This window comes from Ornithorhynchus anatinus, chromosome 13 (genome assembly GCF_004115215.2).
Source record: "Ornithorhynchus anatinus isolate Pmale09 chromosome 13, mOrnAna1.pri.v4, whole genome shotgun sequence".
NCBI classification, from domain to species: Eukaryota; Metazoa; Chordata; class Mammalia; order Monotremata; family Ornithorhynchidae; genus Ornithorhynchus; species Ornithorhynchus anatinus.
Window position 1 is genome coordinate 29,072,881 of NC_041740.1, and position 23,847 is coordinate 29,096,727.

General features: G+C 44.5%; 1 protein-coding gene and 1 non-coding gene across 6 annotated transcripts in view; both read right to left on the minus strand.

Annotated features, from left to right (window-relative positions):
• CACNA2D1 (calcium voltage-gated channel auxiliary subunit alpha2delta 1) overlaps positions 1–1,863 on the minus strand; it is a 439,415-nt gene extending 437,552 nt beyond the window's left edge. For 2 of the 5 annotated variants that reach the window (XM_029077601.2, XM_029077599.2), the window contains exon 1: positions 1,394–1,862. In XM_029077601.2, coding sequence (XP_028933434.1) covers positions 1,394–1,581 — 188 coding nt within the window. In that variant the 5' untranslated portion in view covers positions 1,582–1,862. Of the gene's footprint in view, positions 1–1,393 lie in introns of all 5 variants that reach the window. The other 3 variants (XM_007670954.4, XM_007670953.4, XM_029077600.2) reach the window with 2 other exon arrangements.
• A 15,886-nt stretch (positions 1,864–17,749) lies between these two features.
• On the minus strand, positions 17,750–17,887 carry LOC114816326. Its single transcript, XR_003764089.1, has one exon. It is a non-coding gene; the product is annotated as a small nucleolar RNA SNORA7 (small nucleolar RNA).
• Between the last annotated feature and the right edge of the window lie 5,960 nt (positions 17,888–23,847).

The window sequence follows — 23,847 nt, forward strand, 5'->3', positions numbered from 1 at the left end:
ACACATGGGCGCGCTACACGCCCCCGCACGCTCTCCCATTCACGGGCATTCTCTCCGAAAGCGCACATTCCTGGCCAACATACATCCCCAGACATCCACATCCACGCGCAACTCGCATGCACATCCCCAAACTCACGCCAATAAACGCGCTCATGGCAAAGCTGTGTCAACTCGCCTAGAAGCGCGCACACCCACACACCCTTCCTGAGCCCCCCAACCCCTCACAAACCAAGTCACACCCAGGCCCCCACCCACACAAGCCTTCACAGACACCCACGTCCAGGCACCCACAAACGCTGTCCTTCACACACATCCTCCCCCACCACCTCTCCACGTCCAGGCCCCCACTGACACCTTGCCCCCCCCCACCCCAAACTCCCCCATTCAGGCATCCACAAGCACCCTCACCAACACGGTCCCCACAGACGCCCAATTCCAGGCACCCACGAACATCCTCACCCACAGCCACTCCAAGTCCGGGAAGCCAGATATTCATTTCCCCCCGCCCTCTAAATACCCACATCCAGGCACCCACAAACATCCTCCCCTCCATCCTCTCCACATCCGGACACTCACCAACACGGTCCATCCCCCCCACCTCCCCAAACGTCCCCATTCAGGCACCCACAAACACCCTCACCCACAATCTGTCCATGCCCAGACACTCACCATCCCGGTCCCCCCAAACGCCCAGATCCAAGCACCCACAAACATTCTCACCCACAACCTCTCCAGTCCGGGAAACCACAGAGACTTTCCCCCCGCCCTCCTCGAACACCCACATCCAGGCACCCACAGAATCCTCCCCCGCAACCTTTCCACATCCAGACACTCCCCAGCACGGTCCCCCACCAACTCCCACATCCAGACACCCACAGACACTCTTCCCCCATACCCTCTCCAAGTCCAGGTACCCACAGCCACCTTCCCCCTCAAATACTCACATCCAGGCACCCACAAACAGCCTGCCCCACACCCTTTCCAAGTCCAGGTGCCCACAGACACTTCCTCCCCCCAGAAAAATACCCACATCCAGACACCCACGGACACCCTCCCCCCCAAAATACCCACATACACCCAAAGACCTTCCCCTCCCCAAAATAGCCACATCCAGGCCCCCCTAGACACCCTCCCCCATCTCTCCAAGTCCAGACACCCCCAGACACGCTCCCCCCCACCACCTCTCCAAGCCCAAGCCCCCCCCAGGCACCTCCCCCCCAAAACACCCCCAAACACCCATTGCGCCCCCAATCCCTCCACGCCCAGACATCCTCTCCAGGACCAGACTCCCCCCAAGACGGTGCCGCCGAAGGAGCATCTCCCAGGACAGTCCAGCGGGCCGGTAGCCCCCGGCAGCCCCCCGGTAGCCCCCTCCCCTCCCGCCCGGACTTACGTGACGGCCGAAGGGAAGGGCTCCGGGGCCGCGGGGCGGGCGAGGAGCAGGAGGAGGACCACCACCAGGACCAGGACGAGGAGCGGACAAAGTGTCCGCCGGCTGCCGGCGGGAGCAGCAGCCATCTTCCAGATGGACGATCGGGGGGTCCCCCGCCCCGACCCCAGACCCGACAACTGGGGGGCCATGGACCGACACAGCGCGCCCAGGGCGCGGGAGGAAAGAGGGGACCCCCCACCCCCCGCCAAACGCGCGACGGATCGGGGCGGCCCCGCTCACACTCTGCACGCAACGCCCGGACCCACGGACACACACACACACACGCTCCGGACTCGCCCTGCAGCCGCTACGGCCGCTCAGCCGCCATCAGGGCTACTTTTGGAAGAGGCTGGCTGGCCCCCACCCTTGGCTCCGTCCCTGATTGATCCCCTGGCTCGCAGACGGGGGAGGGAAAAAGAGGAGGAGGGGGAGGGAAAAAGAGGAGGAGGAGGGGGAGGGAAAAGGAGGAGGAGGAGGGGGAGGGAAAAGGAGGAGGAGGAGGGGGAGGGAAAAAGAGGAGGAGGAGGGGAGGTGGGAGGAGAAGAGGGAGAGGCAGAGCTCCTTCCCCACCCTGAGCCTCCGGCCGGCCAGTCCTTCCCAGTCCTGTCCATACAAGGAACGCCACGCAGCCAAGTGGCTCCCCGAATGGGGTTCCACCCTCTTTTGGGGGCTGCGAGGGTCCCCCCCGGCCGGGGGAACGACCCCCCCAAGACTCCAGGGGCGCCGGGCCCGCCCTACTCCTTGGCACTGCCGAGTCACAGCTTCTGGGGTTATTTTTGAACCACGCCTGCTACCTCCTCCCCTCCCCCGAGGCACCAGAATAAACTGCCTGCCTAGGAAACGGGGACTCTGGGAATCCGACTACCGCTTCTCCTTGGGGCTAGCTTTTCCCTTTTTTCTTTTCCCCTCTTCCTTCCAACCAGCCCTCCTACTTTGCCGACTTTCAGAACGGCTAACGGTTTTTCGACCGAGGTGGCCCCAGAGGGAACCTAGGGAGGTGGGTGCCCGGCTGGGGGTGGCAACTTTGGGCCAGGGTGAGGGCCGGTCCCTAGGGTGTCGGACCTCTTGATCCCTCTGGCCCGGGGAGGGAGGGAGGTGGGGGACGCCTGGGTTATGAGCAGAGAGGAATCCCTTGTAGCGATCGCCTGGGACATGAGCAGAGAGGAACCCGTTAGAGTGAAGGAAAAGGAAGGTGGTCTTCGCGCCTTTCACGGCCGCTGCTGATGAGCCTCCCTTGTCCCTCTCTCCACCCAGAAGGATAAAGAAGGGAGCGTTCACTCCCCCGTAAAGCAAACTAGCAGTTAGGAGAGTAGCAAGCAGAAGATAAGAATGTGGCTGCAGTCTAATTCTGCTTTGGCTGCTGGCGGGCCTAGTCTTCCATTTACAGTCAGCTGGAAGTTGATGTGGCTTTCCTTATTTGAGGGCTGGATTGCCCCCCCCCCCCCCAAAAAAAAATAGGAGCTGAACACCTTTTAAAAAAAAGGATCAAGGATCAAATAGGGTCAAGGGATACCTGGGGGAAAATATTCCCAAAACAGATCAGACATAAATCGATTCACTAATGAGAGGTTTTCTAGGAGCAAAGCAGCCAACGGAATGATCCTGGAAGCACATTAGCTCCGTTATGATTTGGGGTACCGAAGAAGCAGGTAGGTGGGGGTCGATCTATGACAACGATCCATATTACCTACCGGACGCTTTCCCGTCTTCCGCAGCTGTGTCCTATAGCTCACAGCTGATTAGCTTTAAGGAACAATTTAGATCAGGTGTGGTTACCCCAGCTCTCAGTTAGGAGCAAAGTACTCTGACCGTTATCTCTCCAAAAGTCATTAGGCTTTCCCTGGTGGGATCGTCCACCGCCACTCAAAGGGAAATAGAGAAGGATGCTTTAAGAACGGACTAAACGAAGAGTTTGTGCTTGTTCTGTGTAAAGTGTAAACGTTCAAAGATGAGGGGAAGAGATTGAGAGTAATCTGGGGAGTCAGAGAACTGAAATCAGTCCTGGGCACAAGTATGCTCCCCACTAACACAATTTCCTAGCCTGCCCAGAGATCTCTTATGAGTTGCAGGCTTGGGGAGCGTTACACTATAGATCTGGCCTAGAATAAAAATGAAAGGAGGAGGAAGAGCAAAAGAAATGCAAAATTCTGTGATCACTTGCTCTTTAACCTTGTACTTGTGGCTTTTTTTCCTCTCCCTCTCCCTATTTTTCTTTTCATCTTCTTTGTTTCCTTTAGTTGCTCCCTTTAGCCATCTTTCTCTTTGTTTCTTTCTCTTCACTTCCACTGGGGAAGGTACTTTGGTCTCACAAAGTACCTCCCCCAGAGGCTTAACTCTAATGTATTTGTTTTATGGAAGGCATAAAGGGATATGGCCAGAGGAGCTCTATAAATGAAGAATAAAGTGGGATGTAAGGGAATGGAGTACTAAAACACGGATATGCTATTTTAAATAATTCAAAATGGCATTAGTCCCCAAAATTAGATTAGCAGTTATAATGACCAAAAAAAGTAGCTCAATTTTTGTTCTTTAAAAATTCAAAGGCATTGTTCTGTTACATCAGGCTTTCTTAATCTTGACATTGCCCAGAAAATAGCACTATATATATGTCTATTTAAGTAATATTCTCATTCCTAAACAGCCCCCCAAATTTTACTTGAAGAAAATGCCTGGATATGCCTTGTATTTAACCAAACCTTTTAATAAGACCTAGGAAAAATGTGGCTTTAATTTTCTATGTAGGGCAGCATAAGAAGGGTAATTTTTCTTACACACCATTGTCTTTCCATTTGGTGCTCTGCCTTGTTCCAGCACAGGGTTCTTACTTTGAAAGTTTCTGTGGACATCAGAAAGCAACCCCATTAATTTCAACAGGGCTTTGGTAAGTAATAAATATAATTTAATTGTTCTTGAGCAATTTATTTTATACTCCCTCAAAACTCAATTTTAGACAACTTTCACAGATTTTTCTCATAAGGATTGATGCTGAAGAGTTGTTCTCTGGGGATTAAAGAGCAGGTGGTGCAGTCTCAGAAACTGTCATGCATTTAGATGCAGAGTTTATTTTGTTGTTTAAATCCAGGATTTGTGAACATTTCGCATAGGAAGACTGTTAAATAGTTGATTATGGAAATGAATTGCAATTTTCAGAACCATTTGGACTGAAGCTACAGATAGATCCGTATGACAGTCTTGCAAATTGGTTTTAAAAATGTTCTCAACTCACCAAATTTTCACCATCCTTCCCACTTATACCTGAGTGTCTAATAAGGTATTCAATTTGATCCTGTGCCCTGGAGACTCACGAGTCTGTGCCATTAGCTAGAAGTAGTGTGGCCTAGTAGATAGTATATGGGCCTGGGACCTGGGTTCTAATCCCTACTTTGCCACTTGTCTGCTGTTTGACTTTGGGCAAGTTACTTAATTTCTCTGTGCCTCAGTTCCCTCATCTACAAATGGAGATTCAATACCTGTCCTCCCTCCTACTTAGACTGTGAACCTGAGCAGGACCTGCTTATCTTGTATCTGTGGCAGCTCTTAGTACAGTGCTTGGCACATAGTAAGCAGTTAACAAGTACCACAATTAGTATTACTATCATTATTGGTTTTATTATCTGCTAGGAGACTAATATATGCATTGTGTTTCTAGGAGACATCTCATGTTTTGAATTTTTCTAGTAATTCTTATTTGCCATCAGTTCAGTTTGTCATCTCTATCATTATCAGTCAAACAAGGATTTATCAAATACCTATTTAGAGTAGTGTAAACTAGACTCTACCTAATTTCTTTCAGACCTAAGTAACCCTGCTATTTGCAAGCCTGGTATAGATACAGGCATGCCAACATACATACACTTACACACCTTAGCTGGATGCATTCTAGGTCTGTAGTCTAGGCAGATGGCCAAGGACAAAGGTGAACAACTTGCCAAAAATCTGACAATGATTACACCTTCTAGAGTTCAATCCAAATTTACTATGAAAATGTAGTGAGAAAAGTGACGGAAGACAAGAAAATGCTATTCCCACACAGAGTTTGTACAGGGTGATGTTACTTCTTTCATCACCAGTCCTAACAATGACATTTCTGGGAATTTTCAAAACATACACTGAGGTGAAGGGAACAAGTCATAGATAAGTCAGAGGATGCTGCAAAATGACACATTCATGGGACCCAACACAAGGGTACTATCGAAGCACCATGAAAAGAACAATCATTTCCCACTGCACTGGGTAGAGACGAGTCTCCTGTGTTGTAGCAAGTCAAACAAAGGGGTCTGAGATTATAGATTCCCTGTTTGTGAACCATTTCAGGAATGGAAGACAGGCAACTGGGTTGTTAGTTTACACAATTTTGTCCCTGCATTACGTGTCCCTGCTGTCCAAAGGGATCCCCCCGCACCCCAATAATAACAACAAAAAATCCCACCCCACCGAAGCCTATTTCTGATTCCTTTTTGGCTTGGTCACTGGGATCTGAGGACTCCAAACAGATTAGAGTGAGCAGGGACCCAGCAGGAATTTATCCTAAACATTCAGACATTTCTCACTCACTGCTCTACACGGAGTAGGCACTCAATAAATGTTAACGCAGGAATGAAAGAATGTTGGTATTTATTAAGCGCTTACTATGTGCCGAGCACTGTTCTAAGCGCTGGGGTAGACACAGGGGAATCAGGTTGTCCCACGTGGGGCTCACAGTCTTAATCCCCATTTTACAGATGAGGGAACTGAGGCACAGAGAAGTTAAGTGACTTGCCCACAGTCACACAGCCGACAAGTGGCAGAGCTGGGATTCGAACTCATGAGCCCTGACTCCAAAGCCCGTGCTCTTTCCACTGAGCCACGCTGCTTCTCAGAATGTCAGAAAGTACACTTCTAAGAGCTTAATACAGTGTTTAGCGCACAGTATGAGCTCACTAAATACCATAATTAGTTGATTCATACATTTCAAGACAATCAGATGTTCTCAAAGTAAGCTCTCTTGGTAATCTTTTTGTAAAGTCAATTTTCAGTACTAGGCTGTTTTTAGCCTTCCCTTTTAGCCTTTGTGACTCTAGTGTACAGACCAGGGGCAATGTTGCCACACCCAGAATAAATAAAAGGCAATATTGATTAATTGGGATATTTTAAAATTTTCATTAACACTTGAGATTTTTACATTACCATGTCTCCCTTTGTCTTTCCATGTCTCTTTCCTAAAGATATTGATTCTGTAGCAGCTAACCCTCTCCCTAGAATCGGTTGCTTTTCCTGTCTCCCAGTAGTAATTTGGCTACCTAATGCTTTCTTCTTCATTCAGTCAATCAAATCCATCAATGGTATTTATTAAGCAAGCACGTGCTGGGTGACAAGCACAGTATTAAGCACTTGCATTCATATCCTTCTCTCCCTTTTCTTCTTATTCTTTGGATCCTTTATGTGTTCTCTTTCCCTCTTTCTCTTCCTCTTTCTCCTGAGCTGGGTTTGATCTCCTGGTTCCTTGGTGCCTACCCTCGTTGCTTCTACCACTTAGATTCTTCCCATCTGTGGATCGTCAGACAGCACCACACCTCCCCCCAATCACATGCCCACCCATCATTTCCCACATGCCTACGAAGCTCTGCCCTTCCCTGCTTTCAGATTCCTGGATCATTAGGAACATTCAGATATTTACTCCTCTCATTATATCCTACTCCCTCCTACTTTGACTGCGAGTACCATATGGACAGGGACCGTATCCAACCTGATTATCTTGTAACTGGTCCGGTACTTAGTACAGTACTTGGTATATAGTAAGCCCTTAACGAGTACCAGACAATTAATTTATCTCCCGGGACTGGATACCCCCTCGGCATGCTCCCTCCTCCCTCCCTGTTGCATGCTATCCATGACCCCTTCCATAGGGGCCGTGGAAAGAGCATGGGTCTTGGAGTCAAGAGGACCTGGGTTCAAATTCCGGCTCCACCACTTGTCTGCTGTGTGACCTTGGTCAAGTCACTTCACTTCACATCTCTGTCTGTTACCTCACCTGTCAGAGGGAGACTTAAGGCTGTGAGCCCTATGTGGGAGAGGCACTGTGTTCCACCCAGTTTGCTGGTATCCACCCCAGAATTTAGACAGTGCCTGGCACACAGGAAGCGCTTAACAAATATCACAATAATTGAATTAGGGTGCCTTATATGCACGACTCCTTCTTGCTGGGGGCATGCAAACAGCATCCATCTCTGTTGCTCCTAACTAGGGTGCTTATTTGCTGATATTTGTTGACAGCCAGAAGCAATAACCTCAACGATCCCTCCCGATAGCATTGTTAGGGGCTCATTATGTGTTAAGCACCGGTGTGGAAGCATACAAAACATTTGCAATGAACACCGTTCCTGTTCCGCGGGAGGCTCACAATTTAAGGGGGAAAGAGAACGGGCATTTACTTCCTATTTTACACATGCACGGAAAAGTTAAGTAGGCACAGAGAAGTTAAGTGACTTGCCTGAAGGCACACAGCAGGCCCCCTTAGGACAATCCTCTGCTTGGAAGGAAGCTTTTCAGAGACAGTCTCAAATCCAAATGGCTTTTCCTGAAAGACATCCCTCCATCTACCATCCACAAAGGGACTGGTTTTTCGCCAACTCGGGGGACTTCAGGTCATTAATCCCAGAAACAGTTCTTAAGAAAATTGAAGAAACATATAGCCTAACTAGGTTTTAAATTACGGGTATCTCATCTGTGTCTCTGCTGAGAGTCTCCTGGTGCAATCTTCTGCTACTGGTTATTCCAGTTCTTTTGTATATGAATAAATCTAAAAAATGTTCTCACAAAACAACATGTTCCTACCCACAACACTGTTAGGATCTAACCACTCTAATGTACATTAAGATCAGGGTTTTCAAACGCCTGAAGCTCAGTTGCTTTTTGGAAGAAAAAAAAATCCCATTCCACAAGTCATAATGCAGAGCTATCTCAGTCCTATTTATTTTATACTTACATAAGCAAAGAAACTATCCAGGTAATTTAGGCAAACTTACTGATGATAAAGGTAGTTTAAGGGACAGAGGTAGAGGAGGGGAGGAAAGTAAATTTCCTAGATTGCCACCGCATTGATTTGATTCAATATATGATTCTTCAACTCTCCACTTTGCCTGTCTAGACAGAGCAGTAGAGCCAGTAATGAGTGATACATCAGTAATATCATTGCTTTGCTGGTGTTTTGAAATGAAAATGACTGATCTACAACGTTCTGCAGTGATCTTACTAGTAGTGAGTGGCTTTAGGGTTTCTTTTGTTGTTTCATTTTCTGAAATACATAAACGAAATGAGCTTTCAGTGGCCCAGAACTAAAAGCAGTCCCACAGGGATTAGCCCGAGGGTGGGTTTTAATCAATATCTCTATTAACGACCTGGTTAAAGGAATCACAGATATACTCCTAAAATACACAGATGCTGTCAAATTCCCATAGGTTGCTAAGTTTTGGGTCGAGAGAAATAAAATTCCAAGTGGCCTGGGCAAATTGGAAACCAAGTCCTGTAAAATTAACGTGTAATTCAAAAGAGATAACTGCAAACTAATATACACAGATACAGAAAGTAAACGTAAAGATAAACCTAAATACAGATGGGGAGAAGCTGCCTAGTTCTAGGGGCAACAGAAAAAGTCTCTCATGACAGACTAAATTGTTGTGAGCATGGAACGAGTCCTGCAACTTTATGACGCACTGTCCCAAGTGCTCAGTACAGTGTTCGGCACACAGTGAGGGCACATTAGATATGGTTGATCAGAAATTTAGTTTCTTTTTTGCCACTGTCACATAAGCAGCACCAAACATAGTACTGGGATAGTTTAGCAAGATAATAGCTTGCTAGCCCTAGGAAATCATTCTTCCTTTGTATTTTGCCTAAGCCAGACAGTTATTAGAGAATTATGTCCAGTGTTAGTCACTGCATTTTACAAACAGAAGAGCATCCAAGGAAAAGTGACTGTCTTCCAGTGGTTAGTGCCATGCTCAGCACACAGTAACTGCCCAAAAAATACCATTGATTGATTTAAGGAAGGGAATATTCCTATAGAAAAAGATGAAAGAAATTGGGGTGGTTTAGCTTAGGAGAGAAAATGGAAGGCTTCATCTACCGTCATCTAAATGTTCTTGATTTCCAGGGAATGTCGAAAAAGAGGAAACAGTATCAATTTTGAAAGTATATTTGGGTTTGATGGAAAGATGAATTTCTGAACCCACAGGGTGATAAAATACTGATTAGATTTTTATTGGAGGTTGAGTAGTGCTGGTTGGCTCTCCTCTGAGTCCTCAAATCCATGGTTTTGATGAGAGGAGTAGGGGATGGATTTAAGGGCAGGACATCCACCCTCCATTGTGGAGGTCATTAAATATCAGAAACCATCTACTCTGGAAAACAAACACATTCACATGCCTACAGGCTTGGGGTTGGACCAGATCATCTCCCTGGGAATTTTCCAGCCCTCTGATTCTATGATTAAGAAAATAAGAGATAACATCATACAGAGCAATGGTCCAGCCATCATGTCCAGTATTATTGACCACACTAAGCCACTGAGAATGTGCCACAGAAATAACATATTTGGTCCCTGCCCTCAAAGAGCTTACTGTGATGTAGTGATCTAGCTCCAACAGTGGTACCAATGGCTGTTTCAAGGAACAGTGAGAAGGCATTCTTCCCTCATAACCGTCTTCATCGTGGGAACCCTCTTTATTTTTTTTTCTTGACTTTATTAAGTGCTGTGATAGATACAAGATAGGTTAGGCACAGTCATGTCCCACACGGGGCTTAATCCTTAATCCTCATGTTATAGATGAGGCAACTGAGGCATAGAGGGATTAAGTGACTTGGCCCAGGTCATGCAATAGGCAGACAGAGGATCTGGGATTAGAACTCAGGTCCTTTGAATCCCAGGCCCTTCCACCTCCCCCTTATGGCTAAAAAACTGCCCATCGCTAGTAGAAATCTTAATATATTAACTGCCCCTTGCCTCAAGGAAACAGGGAGTCACCGGGCCAAAGGCCATCCAGACTATTACAGGAGGGGGCCGTGGCAGCTGGTACAGCACCAACAGCCAAAACAGTTCTCCTCTGAGTCTGCCAATCCATGGGGCAGCAGCAGGAGAAGCATTAGCAACCAAAACGACTCTCCTTTGAGACCTCAAATACACGGTTTTGATTGGAGGAATAGCGGATGGATTAAAGGGCGGGACAGCCACTCTCCATTCTGGACCACCAGATCCCAATCCACGCTAGGGAAAACCAGTAGGGATGGCGAGGAACATAGGGATGGCTTTCAGGTAAGCCCAGGGAATCTACAAGGCAAACTAATAGGACTTATTATGAAGTCAATAAAATAAGACTTATGTTCGTGTCCTATTTTTGATAAAGGATTTGAAAATATAGGTTCAGTAGCTGTTGAAACAGCTGGAAACCAGATAAAGAATAACCCACAGGTACACTTGGTACAACTGTACAAATGAAGAGAGAATTGGAACCAGCTATAACTTTTGTTCATTGCTTATTTTCTTGAAAGAAGTTATTAACTAAATGGCCTGGTGTGACTTGAAAGAATTAGTGGAATGTATATCCTTCGTTCTGGTAAAACAGGCCAATATTAACCCAGTATCTGCTACTCAGATCAGCCATAAAATATAATCTAAACACATCATGTAAATAATGCTGCAACCAACTTTCCAAGTTTAGATTTCTGAAGCTTACTAAGGTCTTTTAAGAAACAGAAGGTCAATTATCCAAACAGATAGGGCTGGGGCTAATTTAGACGTTCAACTATTTGATTATATAACCTTTCTCTCCCCCCCCAGGATCTGACTCTGTTTTTTTGTTCTCACCAGATAAATGACATTTAGATCACCATCTTTCTATTGTTATTAGGTCTGAAGAGAGTGGAAAGTAGCATGGTCTAGTGGATAGAGCATGGACCTCGGAGACAGAAGGACCTGGGTTCTAATCCCATCTCCGCCACTTGTCTGCTGGGTGACCTTCAGCAAGTCACTTCACTTCTCCTTGCCTCAGTTCTCTCATTTATAAAATGGGGATTAAGATTGTGAGCCCCAGGTGGGACAGGGACTGTCACCAACCCGATTTGCTTGTATTCTTTTATTCATTCATTCAATAGCATTTATTGAGCGCTTACTATGTGCAGAGCACTGTATTAAGTGCTTGGAATGCACAAATTGGCAACAGATAGAGACAGCCCCTGCCCTTTGACAGGCTTACAGTCTAATCGGGGGAGACAGGCAGACAGGCAGACAAGAACAATGGCAATAAATAGAGTCAAGGGGAAGAACATCTCATAAAAACAATGGCAAATAAATAAATAGAATCAGGGTGATGTACATCTCATTAAACAAAATAAATAGGATGATGAAGATATATACAGTTGAGTTGTATCCAACCCAGCGCTTAGTACCGTGTCTGGCACACACTAAGCTAATAATAACACACTAATAAGTTATTATTAGGCTCTATGCCTCAGTTACCTCATCTTTAAAATAGGGATTAAGACTGGGAGCTCTACAGGGGGCAGAGATTTTGTCCAACCTGATAAGCTTAGACCAGAGCCTGGCACACAGTAAGCTCCCAATAAATACTATAATATATTTGTAAATATATGTAGTCTTTCTGAGAATAACAGGCCATATTTAATCACATTGGTTCTGGTGATTTCCTTAAAAATGTGTTAAAATAAAGCCATTAGTGAGACATTCCTAAGGTATCTGAGTTTCTCCCCCAGTATACAATTTGCAAAAAGGAAATTGATCAAGCTAAAAAAAAAGGACTTAATTTAAAACCTTGTTTGGGGATGGATATTACTCATTTCTTCTATACTGCCTCCCTTCCGTTCTGGACAGAACACCGTCTTTTAATTCCAGAGACACGGAGCTCCAGGACAATTTAATGATGTTTTATCTCCTGTTGTCACTAACAAATATATCTGAATACATTTTTTTAGTGTACCGTATTGTGAGTCATAGTATTACGGCTTGAAATAATGTTTGTAAAATAAACGGCTTTTAAATTCATATGGATGAATGGATAAATTCACAATGAATTAATAAATGCACAAACCAAATTGCATATGCAACTATCTGGTTGGCCTTTCATATTCAGAAGGGTAGTCCCAGGCCTGTCCCCAAGTTTATGATTTAATTGCTTTCTCTCAAGGGTTTGAAGAGGTGCTATTTAGAAGGATGATTTTTATGAAGTTAGAGTTGGTTGCATAATAAACCCGGGACTTACTCTGCTCTGAGTGGGCTTTGATTCCAAATAGAAAAAGTGCCTTCGGTTTGTCATTGTGCAGGCCAAGGACCAGCCCAACTGTTTTTGCCTTTCTCTCACTTTTAAAACCCAGCCTCCCGCGCCCTCCGCCCCTTCCCCACCCCTTCTTTTGAGCTTCTATTTTTTTTCTTTCTTTCGTCAGTTGTTCAGGCTCTTTAATATACTTCAAAGCAATACAAAGAGATGGGAACAGAAGGAAGGGCTTGAAAAGGCAATGAGCCGAAAGAGGGGAAGATGGGGAAAATGAAAAGTGAGAGTGAGGTTGACAAAGGTTAAAGGAAAATGTGTTACATTTCCTTGTGGGATGGGGTAATTGCTCAGAGTTCAGGTTCAGGAGGATCAGCAATCATTCATTATATGACTTTGCTTCCAAAAATCTCTATTTGTTCCCTCAAATACCCCAACATTCTAACCATCTTCACCTGTGCAACTTTCTTCATCCTCGCACCCAACATCGCATCTTACGATTTTAGAGGCTATATTGCCTCTGGTTTTGAGTCAAGGGCTGAGGTCTACATCTCCCTAGTCTGAGGTACCCAATGTCACCTCTATATCGAGGCTTGTGTCAAGTAAAAAGTGGGCCTTTTTTAAGTAGACCCAGAAAGGAGATGGACTATGTACTAAGGGAAGTGAGTAGAAATTGAAAGAGAGAGGTGGTAGATAGTAAAGGGGGAAGGTCAAAGGAAAGGGTGAAAACATGAGGAGGATAATGATGATGAAGAAGAAAAAAGATGAACAAACTGAGCAGAGAGCAGACGTTAAAATGAATGGAAGCCCAAAATAAGGGGGACAAAGGACTTTTAAACTAATTGGACAAGAAGAGCTTTCATTCCTTAAGAAAAAAACAAAAAAAACCCACACACCAGTATTTCTTTGGTGGACTTAAAATGGTTATCAGGAAATTCTTAAATCCTTCTGTCTTTTAGCTATTGAAAAAGCAAAATATAAAATAAAGGTCTAGGGGATGGAAACACAACCATCTAGTTGTTTTTACCAATGAATATGGATTTTTAGATAACATTTGAAGCTTTATGTATCAGTACAGCAGATAAATATAATTACGTTCGACTAAGGCCTAGGGCAGAACTCAGTGTGTCTAGGTCTATGGCCGTGCACACATAACAGCAGTGCAATCCACAGCCTTCTTTATTCTGTAAATGCTGGCTGAAGAACAACCCATTGTGAACATTTCGGTTTCCTGTATATGTGGATGGCCTTGGGGAGTAGAGACACTATTGTTTTCATGTGTACTAGCTGAGGAACTCCAAAGGAGAAAAAGAGAGATGTAAAAAAGCTACTTTTAAAACTCAAAGCTGATTTTGTTCTCTCTCCCTGACAATCCATAGTACAGAGAGCGGGAGTAAGGGAGACAGAGAAAAGGAAGGAAATAATAATTATAATGCTGGTATATGTTAAGCGCTTACGATGTGCCAAGCACCGTTCTAAGCACTGGGGTAGATTCAAGGTAATCAGGTTGTTCCACGTGGGGCTCACAGTCTTAGTCCCTTTCATTCATTCATTCAATAGTATTTATTGAGCGCTTACTATGTGCAGAGCACTGTACTAAGCGCTTGGGATAAACAGGTCGGCAACAGATACAGTCCCTGCCGTTTGACGGGCTTACAGTCTAATCGGGGGAGATGGACAGACAAGAACAATGGCAATAAATAGAGTCGAGGGGAAGAACATCTCGTAAAAACAATGGCAACTAAATAGAATCAAGGCGATGTACAATTCATTAACAAAATAAATAGGGTAACGAAAATATATACAGTTGAGCGGACGAGTACAGTGCTGTGGGGATGGGAAGGGAGAGGTGGAGGAGCAGAGGGAAAAGGGGAAAAAGAGGGTTAAGCTGCGGAGAGGTAAAGGGGGGATGGTAGAGGGAGTAGAGGGGGAAGAGGAGCTCAGTCTGGGAACGCCTCTTGGAGGAGGTGAGTTTTAAGTAGGGTTTTGAAGAGGGAAAGAGAATCAGTTTGGCGGAGGTGAGGAGGGAGGGCGTTCCAGGACCGCGGGAGGACGTGACCCAGGGGTCGACGGCGGGATAGGCGAGACCGAGGGACGGCGAGGAGGTGGGCGGCAGAGGAGCGGAGCGTGCGGGGTGGGCGGTAGAAAGAGAGAAGGGAGGAGAGGTAGGAAGGGGCAAGGTGATGGAGAGCCTTGAAGCCTAGAGTGAGGAGTTTTTGTTTGGAGCGGAGGTCGATAGGCAACCACTGGAGTTGTTTAAGAAGGGGAGTGACATGCCCAGATCGTTTCTGCAGGAAGATGAGCCGGGCAGCGGAGTGAAGAATAGACTGGATTGGGGCGAGAGAGGAGGAAGGGAGGTCAGAGAGAAGGCTGACACAGTAGTCTAGCCGGGATATAACGAGAGCCCGTAATAGTAAGGTAGCCATTTGGGTGGAGAGGAAAGGGCGGATCTTGGCGATATCGTAAAGGTGAAACCGGCAGGTCTTGGTAACGGATAGGATGTGTGGGGTGAACGAGAGAGACGAGTCAAGGATGACACCGAGATCGCGGGCCCGAGAGACGAGAAGGATGGTCATGCCATCCACGGTGATAGGGAAGTCTGGGAGAGGACCGGGTTTGGGAGGGAAGATGAGGATAAAATAGTCCCTATTTTACAGATGAGGTAAACAAGGCACAGAGAAGTTAAGTGACTTACCCAAGGTCACACAGCAGACAGGTGGCAGAGCAGGATTAGAATCCATGTCTTCTGATTCCTAAGCCCTTGCCTTTTCCACTAAGCCACGCTCACTGTGGGCAGTGAAAGAGTCTACCAATTCTGTTTTGTTGTATTCTCCCAAGGGCTTAGTACAGTGCTTTGCACACAGTAAGTGCTCTGCAAATACCACCGATGATGATGAGAAAGCCAAAACCTGAATAAGTCTGCATCTGTGTAAGTTTTTGTTTGTTTTGGAGTAGGACAGGACAGGGAAGAGGTGGGAGGATTGCTTCTCACAATCTCTCTCTGAATTCCAAGTGAGGTGGCTTGTGCTTAGTTAATAATAATAATAATGTTGGTATTTGTTAAGCGCTTACTATGTGCCGAGCACTGTTCTAAGCGCTGGGGTAGACATAGGGGAATCAGGTTGTCCCACATGGGGCTCACAGTCTTAATCCCCATTTTACAGATGAGGGAACTGAGGCACAGAGAAGTTAAGTGACTTGCCCACAGTCACACAGCCGACAAGTGGCAGAGCTGGGATTCGAACTCATGAGCCCTGACTCCAAAGCCCGTGCTCTTTCCACTGAGCTGACAAGCACAACTAAAGACACAAAGGCATAATGACTTGTGGGCAGGGATCACATCTACCAACACTATTGCATTGTACTCTCCTAAGCGCTTAGTATAGTGATCTGCATATATTAAGTGCCAAAAAATGCCACTGATGTATTGATTGATTGATTGAGCAATCCAGGAAAAGAGTAGGGGTGGTTGGGAAGCAGCATGGTCTAGTGGAAAGAGCACTGGCTTGGGAGTCAGAGGAGGGGGTTCTAATCCTGGCTTTGCCATATGTCTGCTGTGTGAACTTGGGCAAGTCACTTAACTTCTCTGTGCCTCAGTTACCTCATCTGTAAAATGGGGTTTAAGACTGTGAGCCCCATGAGAGACAGGGACTATGTCCAACCTGATTACCCTATATCTACCCCAGCGCTTAGAACAGTGCATGATACCAAGTGAGTGCTTAACAAATGCCACAATTATTATTATTAATATTACTGGTAGCAAGACTGCTCATGGTCACTGCTCCCTCACACAACTTCCTAACACAGCCTTTGAAGTGCCTCCATGAGTTGTTTTGTCCGTAGCATAGGAAGGATGCAAGAGAGGAGTGGCAAAAGACGATTTTCTCTGTTCTGGCCTGCTCTGGCAAGACCCTTAGGTGTGCCTCGCTTATGTAAAGAAGAGACTTGGGCTGAGTTAGGCAAACATGTAAATCCAGTCAGCATGTGGGGCTGCGGTTCTTGATTCATAATTACTCTGAGACTAATTGTTGCCATATGTGTAACTGAACATGTTATAAAACATTTTACAACATCAAAGATAATTTCCCCAGAGAATTTAAGCATGGGCCATTTTGAAAGAGAACTAGAAGAGTGGAAAAAAACATTTCCTTTCCCTCCTACTGACTCTCTGACACAAACTTCCCCTGGAGCCTTAAAAGAATGACCTCCATGTGACTCTAAGCAGGCCATAAAATGTAGCTAAAAGATCCTGAGAGAGGTGGTAAGCTCAAGTAATGTTGGTGCCTAATACCAGCACTGGGGAGCTCTAAACTGATATTTGATAGCGATAGGGACCAAGCCAGGATGTTTGCTCTCCTGTGGTGAGAAGTGGCGGGATAAGAACACTTTCTATTGTGTTCTTATCACTCCAGTCAGTTTTATTTATTGAGCACTTACACACTATGCAGAGCACTGTACCAAGTGCTTGGGAGAATCCAATAGACTGAGTAGTTTTCCATTCTCTATAAGAAAATGCCCAAAGGCTTCCTGTGAGAACCACTAGACAAATGGGTGTCACTGACCATGAGGCATCAATCAATCAGTGGTATTTACTAAGTGCTTATTCTGTGCCGAGCACAGTACTAAGCATATAGGAGTTTATGATATAACAGAGTTCGTGGACATGTTTTCTGCTCACCAGGACCTTATAGTCTAGAGGAAATTTCATTACCACTAGAAAACTCTACTTACCTCTAGGCAGTTTCCGTACTTTATGGAAATCAAGGATTATACAATACTATGGATCCAATTACATAAAAGCATTATTTTAAAAATGAATGAGTTAAAGTGTTGTCGTTCTTTTATGCTATTGAGTCGTGTCCCATCCGTAGTAATGCCGTGGACACATTTCTCCCAGAACACCCCACCTCCATCTGCACTGGTTCTGGTAGTGTATCCATATAGCTTTTTCAGTAAAAATATGGAAGCAGCTTACCATAGCCTCCGCTTGTGCAGTAACTCTGAGTCCCCACCCTCGACTCTCTCCTGTGCCGCTGCTGCCCAGCACAGGTGAGTTTTGACTTGTAGCAGATTGCCTTCCACTTGCTAGCCACTGCCGAAGCTAGGAATGGAATGGTTATGCCTCTGCTTGACTCTCCCTCCTGTAGTCGAGACTGATGGAGTACTGGAAGCTCTCCAGTTGCGATCCTGAGAGGAAAGAGTTAAAGTGTGATTGTCACAAAAGAAACCAAATTCTGTTATCAAATCAAGCTGACCTTTGAATCCCACTTTCCTTTGTTCTTCTGCCCTTTTCAGATTAATATGTGACATGCTAGTTAGAGCTACTAAGTATCAATGAGCATAAGCATGTCTTTAGAGAATTATTGTCTATACTATCCTTAACCCTAACTCATATCAGCAGTACCAGAAGCAGCAACATGTACTAATTGCTTATTAGGTGCAGAGTTCTGAAATAAACACTTATCAAAATGTAATATCTAGTTATCTTTCATTTGCAAAGATGGACCCTAATGATCCAGGAGAGGAGACACTTGAGGCTAGTAGACCGATGAGGAGGAGGCTGAATATCAGCAAATGTGTAATGAAGAATTCAGACATTGCTTCTACCAAGGCAGCTCCTCCCTTCTGGGGCTGCCGAGTTGAGGGAATGAGTCAGACGAGAGTTGGATGTCGGGAGAGGAGGCGGCAGGGACAGAAGAGGGAGGGCAGAGAGGGGAGAAATTCTCTCTTCTTTTCCCCGATACCACCCATCCTGCCCTGCCCCCCCTGACTCTGCAGAAGGTCAATCGGCTGCAAAAGGGGTCAAAGGAATCAGGCCATTGGTGGTGGCTGTAGCAGACAAGGCTCCTGAAGGGATCCAGCCAAACTGTTGCTGTCGAGCAAATAATGGAGGTGCACAGGGAAACTGGGGAGACAGGTGGGAGAGTTCAGGGTGCAGAGGAGATGGATAGGAAAGCTAAAAACAGTGTTTACTCTGAGAAGGGGGAGGAGGAAGAGGAGGAGGAGGAGGAGGAGGAGTTACTTGTTTCATGTTCTTCAACAGGAAAGAGTCAGTTTTGAGATTCCTAGAACGGCAAACTTGGCTACCTTAACTCTTCATTGGCTACCTTAACTCTTCACTTCTAAGTACAATCCAGGAAGGAAGGAAAGGTCTACTTGAAATCCCTTTCAACACACCCAGAACTGGGAATGGTCCTCCAACACCGGGCCCTGGACCTGAGGACCGAAAAATGGATTCAAACCAGAACATAAACATTTCTACTTTGCTGCTTAGAGCGGAATCACTTATTGATATGCTTTCTCTCTTCCTTTAGGTCAATCGCAATTTGCAAACCCACACAAGCGATGGAATATGGAGGTTTGTTTCAATTTATTTCCAATGGAATATGAATGAGTGAATAAATGAATAAATTATTTAAATTTTAGATTTATATTACATCTTTTACCATGAGGTGCTGTACAAGGAACTTTTAAACAGTGAACACTTCCTAAATAGCCATTTTCTAAACATTCCAAAAGGGGATCAAGTCTGAAGCCCAGCTTTCATGAGCAGGAATTTCCTCATGTGGCTTTCTCCACTCTCCCACAAAGACAAAGGGGGATTTTTATGACCCTAAGGGAAGAATCATTAGAGAAACAGCATGTCCTAGTAGAAAGAGCATGGGTCTGGGAGTCGGAGGACTTGAACTTTAATACTGGCTCCTTCACTTGTCTGCTGTGTGACCTTGGGCAAGTCACTTAACTTCTCTGTGTCTCAGTTGCCTCATTTGTAAAATGGGGATTAAATCCTACTTCCTCCTACTTAGACTGAGTCCGGTGTGGTACAGGGACTGTGTCCAACCTGATTAACTTGTATCTGCCCCCGCATTTACAACAGTGCTTGACACCTAGTAAACACTTAATGAGTACCATAATTATCATCATTCCTGTTTCACTTCCTGGATCAGCAATTGCACCTTCTAACATTTCTGACAAGCATCCCTTCATAGGAATTAAAATTTGTCCATACATTTCATTCTGCAAACAGATGTGAGGATTAAATTAGAATTAAATTTGGCAGAAAAGTTTAATGAAATCACACAGCATATGAAAATAGCTGGTATTTGTAGTTCATAACCCAGCTTTTAGGCAGGTTTAGACAAGACCATCTAGATGATGTTGCTTGATATTTTATTTATTTAGAAAATCGCAATTCTCCAATCAACCCTAATAAGAAATGGCATAGTACACAGAGTTCAAAAATTTATCAGAGTCTAAAAGAAATCAGTCATCAGCATAATGGTAGGCGAACTTTAGAAGTAGAAAATGCTCCACTTGTTCAATCATCAATCAGTCAATCAATAGTATTCATTGAGCACTTACTGTGCACAGAGCCATGTGCTAAGCTCTTGGGAGAGTGCATAAGAGTTAGTAGACATAATAATAATAATAATAATAATAATGTTGGTATTTGTTAAGCGCTTACTATGTGCAGAGCACTGTTCTAAGCACTGGGGTAGATACAGGGGAATGAGGTTGTCCCACGTGAGGCTCACAGTCTTCACCCCCATTTTACAGCTGAGGGAACTGAGGCACAGAGAAGTGAAGTGACTTGCCCACAGTCACACAGCTGACAAATGGTAGAGCTGGGATTCGAACCCATGACCTCTGACTCTCAAGCCCGGGCTCTTTCCACTGAGTCCGCGGCTTCTCTTGACCTCAAGGAGCTTACAGTTTAGAGAGGGAGGCAGACATTAAAGTAAATTCAAAATAAAGTGGTGGGGGGGATTTTCATTTTGGTGGACAACTTTTAAAACAATGTGTTTTTATGGGGAAAACAATGTCTGAACTGGCTGCAAACAAGATCTTTCCTCCTAATAGGGCAGTGCTCTGGAGGGGACTATATTACAAAATGAGTAATAATGGCTGGGAGTCAGAACAGATGACCTTCTTAAAAGTAGTTAAGGGGGATGCAAATATTAGAGCCCAACATCCTTTTTTTTCCAAAACTACTTGAAATTATTATTCTTTCCAAGGAGGATCAGACCTCTGGATTTAATTTTTTTTCTGAAGTGAATGAAACAGACCCTTAATCATGTGCACCAGCAAACAGTACTACTTCATTGAATTATACACTGCCTCATGCCATGATCCAAATGCTATGATAATCATTCTCTAAAATAAAAGTTCAGTCCCAGAACACAAATGCACCCATGAGTTCCTCCATGCTTTGACCCAAACTTCATCATGATTCTTTTTCCCTCAAGTCACTGGCAGATCAAGCCCATTCCCAAATATTCTCCTCTTACGCACTAAAGCCTTGTCTTAGCTCACCATGTTTCTCCTCCTCCCTTCCAGTTCTCTTTCCCCTGTCTCCATCCTTTTCCTCGCTGTTGATTATCTCATTTCCAATTCTTCAGCTTGTTCAGGCCTTAACACAATTCCAGACAGACTGATTATATTAAAAACTCTATAAGCTTCTCCATTATATTCATCAATCTTACTAAAGGATTTGACATTGTTAACAAAGTGGGACTCTTCCAATTATGGAGCTAATTAGAGATTCCTAGGCTACCCCAAGACCATATGACCGGTCATGGGAAGGTGCCTTGCTAACCTTTTCCTACCATTAATGAAGTAAAATAGGACCATGCAGTAGGTCTAATACTGTTTACTTCACCTCAGCAGGACATTGTTCGATGACTCACAGATAGAGAATGAAGTAGAATACAGAATAAAAATGTCTCTTGTGGCTTCTGGGAGATTGGCAGAGATGGATTTTTTTTAAAGCTATTTAAGGTATTTGTTAAGCATTTATTATGTGCCAGACACTGTTCTAAGCACTGAGGTAGATACAAACTAACCAGGTTGAACGCAGTCCATGTCTCATATGAGGCTCCCAGTCTTCCTCCCCATTTTACAGATGAGGTAAATGAGGCACAGAGAAGTTAACTGACTTACCCAAGGTCACCCAGACAAATGGCAGAACTGAGATTAGAAGCTAGGTCCTCTGACTCAAAGGCCTATGCTCCTTCTACTAGGCTATGCTCTTCTCGTGCCAATTTGGAAGCCTATAAAAAAGCTGTGCTGTCCAAACCTCTAAATTATGGTGAAATAGAGAACAAGTCCATCTGGCTTCTTGAGAAGTAATATCATGGTCATCTGTAGACCAAAACTAGTATCACCTAGGCAAGACACCACTTGTACCTTTACTGGCACACAGTAAGCAATTACCAAAAAACACAATTAGTGTTATTATTATTGTTGAGGCAGGATAATCAACAAAATCCTGCAACTAAGTCAGCTCACCAGCATTGTGGCAACAGAGCTTTACCTAGTGAATAAAATGGATAAAACATGGGCCTGGAAGTCAGAGGACCTACGTTCTAATACAGGGTCTGCCACTATCTGCTGTGTGACCTTCGGTAAGTCACTAAAATTCTCAGTTACCTCATCTGTAAAATGGGGATTAAAGACTATAAGCTCCATGTGGAAAATGGACTATGTCCAATTTGATCATCTATCCTGATGTAACTACCCCAATGCTTAATACAGTGCCTGGGACATAGTAAACTCTTAAGAAATACCATAAAAAAGAGGAACTTCATTCAATCAAACCATTGTATTTATTGAGTGCTTACTGTATGTAGAGCATTGTACTAAGCACAGAGTTGGTAGCCACATTCCCTATCCACAAGGAGATTAACATCTAGGGGAGGAACAATGAGGAGGATGTATAAATAGCAGGATTCCCTTATGATGAATTACAAGTGTCACATACAACCAGGGAAGACCAAAAAAATTTTAAAAACACAGTAAAGCACACACAAAGGATATATTATAGCAGGGGGCTGTTGCTGGAAAGCAACAGCAATTTGGATTGTGACAATCAGAGGGATGGTTGTTGTCCTTGAACAGAGGCTTTAGAAAGATTAAGATCTGGGTTTGAAAACAGGGACAGGTGCTGCAAGTGAAAAATTCATTAGAATGACCAAGGACATATATGCATCATGTGGAATCGAGTGTCAGTCATACATATGGGTAAGATCTTACCATCATTAGCTTCATCTGCAAACACAAAGGGCGTATGTGTGACTGTGTGTGCGAATTCACATGTATATGTAAGGTTATGTTCTATTTTTCATTGCTTTGTTTTTCTGCTAGATACTAAAGTTGAACAAGACTTTTCTCCATGTAAATAAGGAGTCTTCAGAGGCTCAACAATTCTTTTACAGGAAATTTAAAACACCTTTGTAATATCCAATTTTTAATATTTTAAAAGTAACTTGCTAAAAGGCACCTAATGGTTTTTAATAAATAATTTCACATGTTTAACTTATTCAGGGGGAATTTCTTCATCCACAGTCTCTGGCCTGATTTGGCATTTTTTCTCAACAATTTAACCCATCTATTAAGTGGTAAAATGAGTACAGATGATTTTTCATTCTAACACTTTAAAACAGTTCAAACTATTGTACTTGTCCTTATAAGCTCTAATACCCGATTTTATCCTTGCCTACTTAATATGGTTGTGAGCCTAGAAAAATTAGGTTTCTAATGGAAACATGCTGCATGACTTTAAAATGTTCTGCACTTTCGTGACTCCTTGGTGGAAATTTTCATAGGTGGCATGCAGTTCTCTCAGAGGTATTTTCCTTTTTTTGTGGTAGAGAGTGTTATCTGCTTTGGATCCAGTAGATTACTGTAGGAGGAAAGTTAGCTTAAATTCATTCTGTAATATTGATAATGAGGAAAGCAGAACACTGAGACTCTTGTAGAGAGAAGGATGCTTTTTTTTTTCAGTTATTTGTTAAGTGCTTAAAAGCACTCTTCAAAGCACTGGAGTAGATACAAGTTAGGTCCGATATAGTCACTGCACTAATAATGTTGGTATTTGTTAAGCGCTTACTATGTGCAGAGCACTGTTCTAAGCACTGGGGTAGAAACAGGGTAATCGGGTTGTCCCACGTGAGGCTCACAGTTAATCCCCATTTTACAGATGAGGGAACTGAGGCACAGAGAAGTGAAGTGACTTGCCCACAGTCACACAGCTGACAAGTGGCAGAGCCGGAAGTTGAACCCATGACCTCTGACTCCAAAGCCCAGGCTCTTTCCACTGAGCCACTCTGCTTCCCGTGGGCACTACATAGGGCTCACAGTCTAGGTAGAAAGGAGAGG